This window comes from Lampris incognitus, chromosome 14 (genome assembly GCF_029633865.1).
Source record: "Lampris incognitus isolate fLamInc1 chromosome 14, fLamInc1.hap2, whole genome shotgun sequence".
Lineage (NCBI taxonomy): Eukaryota > Metazoa > Chordata > Actinopteri > Lampriformes > Lampridae > Lampris > Lampris incognitus.
The window spans coordinates 42,728,162-42,736,791 of NC_079224.1; the positions used below are offsets into that span (position 1 = coordinate 42,728,162).

The following is an 8,630-nucleotide window of genomic DNA, read 5'->3' on the forward strand; positions in this document are numbered from 1 at the left end:
CTTTGCATATTTGATCTTTTTCCCATTATCCAGTCATGTCAAATATTCTTTACATCTAGTTGAGGCACGTGTTGGACAAAAAGCGGCCATCAGGAGGGCTGGTTGTGAGGCAAGGCCCAATCTGCCTCACACCAGAAGAGTCTGGGAGCCCGGGTCTGAGCCCGTGCGTGGACTCTAGCGTGAGCGTGTTGAGCGTCTTGGTTTTACTGCTTTTCTACGATTCGCTCCCGATTGGAAACGCTTGCCTCAAGACGGTGGACGAAGCCATGTAGTTTATGCTACTAGACATTACCATCTCCTTTCTAATGTACATGTGATGACGCATATAGTACGTTGAATCATTTGTGATGCGCTTGCCATAAGGGAAAGGATGCTGACGTTGTGGACCTGCACGTCGTGCCCGCCTGCAAAGACAGAAACGCGAGCCCACCGCTTCGTTGGCCGGTAAGTTCTTTCCGTTGCGACCCGTACATATACACGCCGAGCTGCCTTGTGTTTCCGCAGAGACTGACAAAATACCCATGGCAGGTTATGCCGGTCGCCGAGAGACAGATGCTCTACCTCGACTCTCTTCCCCCTGATGGTTTTGGGGATGAGGCCTACAGAACCACTAGAAGTAATTTGCTGGCCTTGTTCTCCGGCTGCAGGTTCAACAGGGGGCCTTGTTCTCCTCCCCCTGATGGTTTTGGAGATGAGGCCTACAGAACCACTAGAAGTAATTTGCTGGCCTTGTTCTCCGGCTGCAGGTTCAACAGGGGGCCTTGTTCTCCTCCCCCTGATGGTTTTGGAGATGAGGCCTACAGAACCGCTAGAAGTAATTTGCTGGCCTTGTTCTCCGGCTGCAGGTTCAACAGGGGGCCTTGTTCTCCTCCCCCTGATGGTTTTGGAGATGAGGCCTACAGAACCGCTAGAAGTAATTTGCTGGCCTTGTTCTCCGGCTGCAGGTTCAACAGGGGGCCTTGTTCTCCGGCTGCAGAACCGACCGTTCGATTACACGTATAATGGTGTTTTGTGTTTTCTCTGGATTGCCAGACACGTCGCAGCCTTCGCTGACCCGGGATCCCGGACTGAGGAAACAGGAAGAGACCTCGGAGTGCGGCTTAACTGATAGGGCTGTGTAAAGCTACACAAGGAAATACGTGTGCACATTTAAACAAGCCAGCAGTTGCATTTCAAGCCCATTGTGGTGGACACGTATTGGGGACAGAATTCCCCCCCAGGAACTAAGGGTTGAGTCAGGGTTGCCCTGGCAGGTTAACGCAGGGTTAAGTTACGGTTGTTCAGCCAGTTTTCTGGTTATTCTTGCCGCCTCCGCTCAGCCGAGCTGGGGTTTTGTTGTCTCTCTGATTTATCGTTGATTAAAGAAAGCTGCCTACACGGCTAAAGTGTGAACCTACGGTCTTCTCCGTTCCTTCGGCTCTACACTATCTAATTTAGGACGCACTTTGCCTTTTCCAGTATTTTCCTCAGCGGACTGCAGGAAATTCCCGCGGCGTCTTCGTGCTGATTGGTCGGCGTGTTCGATTCCTCAGAGCTGTCCTATGTAGACGCCACAGCGTGTTAGTTTTCTTTGTATTTCACAGAGCGCCCTCCGCGTCTGCACCTCATCCTCATTAACATGCACAGAGGCAAGCTGTTTTCTCTGGTGCCTATAGTACCACCGAACTACTCATCAAGTCAGGTCGCCGTTATTTGTGTAGCCCAATATCACAAGTTACACATTTGCCTCAGGGGGCTTTACAGCAACACAAAATCCTGTCCTTAGACCCTCGCATCGGATAGGGAACAACTCCCTAAAAAACACCTTTAACAGGGAGAAACCTCAGGGTACCCTACTGGTAGATGTGTCAATTTTATATTTTATTTATATTTTTCCCTGCATGTGTTTTATTGGGAAACGCCATCGATGCACCGGTGGTGGAGCATTGAGCGGATGGAGAGGTTTTGCACAGCGGGGCGTGACTGACACGACACATAACATTTCAGGATCTCGGCTGCAGTATCAAGTCGCTGTTGTCCGAGTGCCACAAGGTGCGCAGGTAGAAAAATAAGTAAAAAGTACATGCATGCTGGCGTTCAGCTGCAGGTGGTCCAGCTTGCACCAGTCCACAAATGTGTCCCCTGTACTCCACCTCCCGCCTCCCACTTAACACAGCCCGCAATAGCAGAGGCCTCTGGGAACTTCTGCAGGAGGCAGGGGTGCCAGTTTCTTGCTGGGTAAAGCATAGCTGTTATCAACTCTGCTGGTGGCAAAATGTACAGTTTCGGGGCAGGGGGGGGGGCTAATGTCTGACAGCAGTATTGGGCTATACAAATAAAATGGACTTGACTCGACAGGGAGGTGTCTATCAGCAGGTTGGAGAGAGGGCAGACGTGTCACTTGGTTGTCCCCGTCTCCAAAACGGCCTGATCTAACCGCTGGATCCATTTCCAGGTCTGCGGCGTACCGGCGGTGTGACGCTGTATTAAGACCCAACAACTCTCAACACTGTCGACGCTCAGGTTCCTGATGTGCCAAGTGCCACATTTGTTCACGTTGATGCCCCCCCCTCCCCCCGTCTTCGCTTTAGCCCTGGATCAAGTGCATCAGTATGCTCCTGTCCGTCTGCGCCCCTGACCGAGGCGATGGGAAGAAATAACTGCAGGGGGTCCCCGGGTGCTGCACGCCGGCTGCCCACTGCTCCGAGCTACACAACCAGGATGGGTCAAATGCAGAGGATGAATTTACCCACGGGGATTAATAAAGTACATATAATATGTGTGTGTGTGTATGTGTGTGTGTGTGTGTGTGTGTGTATGTGTGTGTGTGTATCTACTCATATATTTTCGTAATGTGTTAGTTAGTGTAGATAGCGGGACCGAAAACTAAAGCACTTATGATCCTAATTCTTTGTGGAGGTGGTAGGTATTGTCTCAGAGAGTAAGGGGAAAAATCCCAGAAAATTAAAATTATGCATAATTATGCATAATTATGCATAAATATGCATAAATATGAATTTTTCTAAAAATGGCTAAAAACCACTTTTCTCGGCATTTCAGATGATTCTGAGCATCTTTGATTTTTTTTTCACCTATATAAAAAAAAATTTCTGGGACTTAGAAATGTTTTGGCATTATGCAAAATATATGCATTTTTGCAAAAATGCACTTATGATCCTCATTTTTTTTGGCGGTGGTAGGTATTGTTCCAGAGAGGACCAGAAAAATAGCAGAACATTAAAATAATTATAATAATTATGCAAAATATGCTTTTTCTAAAAATGGCTAAAAACCACTTTTCTCTGCATTTCAGATGATTCTGAGCATTGGGGGGGGGGTTGGAGTGGGGGGGGGGGTTAGGGGCAGGGGGAAGGCGGTTAGCTGGCAGGATGAAGAGGAGGGAGATTTAGACGGGTGGATAACCAAACCGCTACATTGTAGCGGGGTTCTTCTAGTATATATATATATATATATATATATATATATATATATATATATATATATATATATATATAGTGTGTTTGGCTGTCTAACCAGTGGTTTGTGAGCTGTATTTACAGCTTTGCAGGAGATGGGCAGTGCATTAGTTACTCCATGTGTGAGGCGGAAACTGCACGCTTAGAAATAGAGAGCTTAGCCAAATGCTTTATGGTCCAATTTTCTGCGCCCTACGGCCTCCCTTAGAGGATTAAACGCCCCTTCAAACACGGTCCAACATGCAAATGGAGGGTTTGCTCAAGTCCAGCGTCTGTCAGAGTCTCCCGAGTGACTCTCCGCCTCTACACGTCTGATGAGCTGAATGTCAGACAGACAGACAGACAGACAGACAGACAGATGATAGATAGATAGATAGATAGATAGATAGATAGATAGATAGATAGATAGATAGATAGATAGAGGTAGATAACATCATGGCTTTCTAAGTAGGATCTTTATCTTGCACACATAAGCAGAGATTTGCTCCACTTCTTCATGGGTTTCAGCGCCACCAGCTCTCAGGTCAGATAAACCGGAGTCCCGGCCCGTTATTCTGATCTCAGCGACCCTTCGGTTTCCCCGGGTCGGGGATATTGTTCTAGTTCCAGGTTGTCCTGAAGGCAGCTGATCCAGAGATGTGCCTGCCTGAGGATGCCGTCTGCACACAGGAGGCAGATATGCAGCCGTTACCACCGCCGCTCCAGTCCTGGGGACTACAGCAATAGATCACACTGTTAAATATGTGCAGAGTCTTGATGGGCCGAGTTAAATTACAACTTAAACCAAGTCTCGTACAATTAAACGTGGTCACTGCACGTTCGGTGTTGAACACCCAAAGGTGCAGTTCCAGTTTCCAGTTAGAGACTGAAGGAAAGAGGACCGGCAGGCTGCCTGAGCCGGTCTGTCATGACACAGTAACACATAACCCATCTTCCCACCACACACTAGGCAAAGAACCTGAGGCTGCAAGAGCCTCTACTTTAGCTTTGCGTCAGAACAATCCGAAGGCCAGAGAGAGACGAAGAGAGGGACAGAGAGAGAGACAGAGGTGAAGAGAGAGAGCGATGAAGAGATGGAGAGAAATGGAGAGGGATGAAGAGAGAGACAGAGAGAGAGACAGAGGTGAAGAGAGAGAGCGATGAAGAGATGAAGAGAGAAATGGAGAGGGATGAAGAGAGAGACAGAGAGAGAGACAGAGGTGAAGAGAGAGAGCGATGAAGAGATGAAGAGAGAAATGGAGAGGGATGAAGAGAGAGACAGAGAGAGAGACAGAGGTGAAGAGAGAGAGCGATGAAGAGATGAAGAGAGAAATGGAGAGGGATGAAGAGAGAGAGCGATGAAGAGATGAAGAGAGAAATGGAGAGGGATGAAGAGAGAGAGAGAGAGATGGAGAGAAGAGCAAGATGAAGCGAGAGGGCGAGATGAAGAAATGGAGAGAGCGATGAAGAGAGAGAGAGATGAAGAGAGAGATGAAGAGGGAGGGCGAGATGAAGACATAAAACAACTTACACAGCTAGGTAGCTGTGTAAGTTGTTGTATTGCATGTGTTGATGACTACATGTTGTGTATTCGTGCACTCTCGTCGTCCTTTATGTGAAAATGCTTCGCAATACAAATGTATATTTGTCATGCTAATAAAAGCAAACTTGAATTTGAAGAGAAGAGAGACGAAGAGAGAAAGATGGAGAAAGAGATGGAGATGAAAAGAGACGGAGAGCGAGATGAAGAGAAAGAGATGGAGATGAAGCGAGAGAGAGAGACAATGAGAGGGAGATGAAGAGAGAGAGACAATGAGAGGGAGATGAAGAGAGAGAGACAATGAGAGGGAGATGAGGAGATGAGGAGGGAGATGAATCAGAATCAGAATACTTTATTTATCCCCGCGGGGAAAACGAAGAGAGGGAGATGGAGAGAGAAAGAGATGGAGATGAAAAGAGACGGAGAGCGAGATGAAGAGAAAGATGGAGAGATGAAGAGAGACGAAGAGAGAAAGATGGAGATGAAAAGAGACTGAGAGCGAGATGAAGAGAAAGAGAGAGACGAAGAGAGGGAGACGAAGAGAGGGAAAGAGAGACAATGAGAGGGAGATGAGGAGAAAGAGATGGAGATGAAGAGAGAGAGAGAGACAATGAGAGGGAGATGAGGAGAGAGAGATGGAGATGAGGAGAGAGAGAGAGAGAGACGAGAGGGAGATGAGGAGAAAGAGATGGAGATGAGGAGAGAGAGAGAGACGAGAGGGAGATGAGGAGAAAGAGATGGAGATGAGGAGAGAGAGAGACAACGAGAGGGAGATGAGGAGAAAGAGAGGGAGATGAAGCGAGAGAAGAGAGACGAAGAGAGGGAGATGAGGAGAGAGATGAATCAGGATCAGAATACTTTATTTATCCCCGAGGGGAAATTGGAAGACGAAGCGAGAGAGAGAAGAGAGGGAGAGAAGAGGGAGAGAGAGAGACGGGGGGGGAGGGGAGGGGGGGTGACCACTCTGACAGCATTGTGAATTCACTGGGCTTTTATTCACATTTCACATCCTGTCTGTTCGTACATTCTACAACGACTCCTCTGAATGACTCACTCGTCTGTCCAACAAATGGAGATAGGACATTAATGCAACACCATTAATAATAGAGACAACAATAATAAGAATAATATTAATAAAAGCAGCATTGGGTTTAAAAAAAAAAAGAAATAAAAATAAACGATTTCTATCTCCCATCGTCGTCTTATCGTCGCTCCGGTCACCTGAATGTACCCATCGAATATCAGTTTAAACATGGGACCAACTCATGATAAATAAACACCAAACAACTTCATCAGTCTATCATCATCATCCTCATCCTCATCATCATCAGAATCAAAGTGGATTCCACACTCACAATAATAATAATAATAATAATAATAACGTTTAAAAACTCAGAAGTAAAAAAAGTGACTCAAGCCTTGAAGAAGAAAGTAAAAGATGATTGGTCTACAGTGTGCGTGTGCTTGCCTCTGTATGTTGTGTGCATATGTGTGTGTGTGTGTGTGTGTGTGTGTGCGCTTGTACATTGGTCGTCCACGTCCCTTTCCGAGCCTGAAGCAACATCCGCCGCGCAACCGCGGCAGCCGTCGTCGTCTACGTCCTACAACACTCTGTCTACGTCCGCTACAGCGACAACACCGACCAGATCCCGGCGAGTCCAGTCACGCCACATCTGGCCGGGGTCGTGCTTGTGGGTTTTTTTTCAAGTCAGTCGTACGGAAATCACACGGGTGCTGTTTGGTAGCGGCAGAGCCACGGTTGGGCGCCGCCACAACAATGGAGGCCCCACACCCCCCCCTCCACCCGAGCCGGGCCCCGCCGGCACCATGTTAGCACGAGCTGTACCGGTGCTAACGCAGGAAAACAAACAAAATCATATATTTCTGTGTGGCGCCTCCTTCCCAACACCCCTTACACGTCTGTCCCTGCAGCCCGACGCACAATACTCGCCCGTGCACCAGCACACACGGTTCTTAGTACTGTGCGGGACCGACCTCAGTGCAACTAAACAGTCAAGTTTCGACAGTAAGCGGCGTTTTGCGCTCACGTCTGTCGAGCATTCGTCTCGTAATCCATGAAAAAGAAAGACGGCCTGGCATGGATTTGTCAACCAAGAGAATCTGCATACATTTTGCAGCCATTTCGCGATCAGTGTAAACCAGAAAACAAAAAACAAAAAAACAAAAAAAAACTGGTCATGTCTTTCAGTATACAGTATGAGGTTTGATTTGGACCTTAAATCAACTGGATGACATGGACGCTGAAATGTTTTGGTTCTGTTTTTTTTTTTTAAATCCTGGCCTTGCACGGAAAGGGCTTTAGAGGCCCGGAAATACGCCTGTCACCTGGCGCAAACACAATGTCCAGCGGCAACGGTATATGGTCACTGACGTCTCAAGGCCTCAGGGATTCAATTAGTGTGCTTTCTCGATGCAGTTCTCATTCCGACCAGCAGGTGGAGGTAGTCTTCTATCGCTACCGCCAAATCACCCGTTCCACCACTCGGCACGCCTTTCGCTTTAAGGAAGATGGGTTCTCGTTCTCGCTCATAAACAGGAATTTAGTCAAAGTCCGAAAAAAAAACACAACTATCAAATTAGAAAACAAATTATAATAATCAAGTAACCGTTCCATCCTTCATTTAGAAACCTGGAGCCACCAATCACTCAGTCCATCTGTCCAGAGATGGGCTGTAGTGCTGGATCGTAGACATCACGCTCGCCGATGTCCGTTTGACATCTATCGCCTCCTTCCTCCTCCTTCCTCCTCCTCAATTCTTCCATCATCCATCCGTCCATTCGTTACTTCACGGCGGTCTGATCGTTTTTGTCCCCCGTGGTCACCGTCGGTACTGCACGTGGTATGGTCTCAGGGCCCTGCGATATAGTCACTGGTACTGGAGGTAATTTTTGAGGGACTGAGGCAGAGGAAGGCTCTCGATCTCCTGGAGCCGATCCCGTCCCAACGCCAGGCGGGCCGCGCGCCGACACAAGTCCATCAGAGGAAGAGGCTCCGCTGGAAGGAGAGAGAGAGAGAAATTAGATTTTGATGCACCAAAAATGAATTTTTTGAGAAAAAAAAAATTGCTATAATTTGTTGAACAGGTGCATAATATGACCGAGGAAATGAGCTAACATGGCCAATAAGTCCATTTTCATTTCCTCTCAATTACTCCACTCTTCTGAGCCATCCCGGTTGCTGCTCCGCCCCCTCTGCCGACCCGGGGAGGGCTGCAGACTACCACACGCCTCCGCCCATACATGTGGAGTCGCCAGCCGCTTCTTTTCACCTGACAGCGAGGAGTTTCACCAGGGGGACGTAGCGCGTGGGAGGATCACGCTACTCCCCCCCCAGTTTCCCCTCCCTCCCCTGAACAGGCGCCCTGACCGACCAGAGGAGGCGCTAGTGCAGCGACCAGGACACATACCCACATAAGGCTTCCCACCCGCAGACACGGCCAATCGTGTCTGTAGGGACCCCCGACCAAGCCGGAGGTAACACGGGGGATTCGAACTGGCGAGCCCCGTGTTGGCAGGCAACGGAATAGACCGCTATGCTACCCGGATGCCCCATTTTATATCTTTTAAAAAACAGTAGATGTAATGAGGAGAAAAGGTGTCAGCAAATTCAGGGAGAATTCAGAAAGATTTTTCAG

At 48.2% G+C, this 8,630-nt stretch overlaps 1 protein-coding gene across 1 annotated transcript in view; it reads right to left on the reverse strand.

Annotated features, from left to right (window-relative positions):
• Window positions 1-5,955: 5,955 nt before the first annotated feature.
• Window positions 5,956-8,630, reverse strand: part of LOC130124175 (SPRY domain-containing SOCS box protein 4-like) — a 66,060-nt gene continuing 63,385 nt past the window's right edge. Inside the window, exon 3 of the mRNA XM_056293625.1 lies at window positions 5,956-7,990. Coding sequence (XP_056149600.1) covers window positions 7,863-7,990 — 128 coding nt within the window. The 3' untranslated portion in view covers window positions 5,956-7,862. The remainder of the gene's footprint in view (window positions 7,991-8,630) is intronic.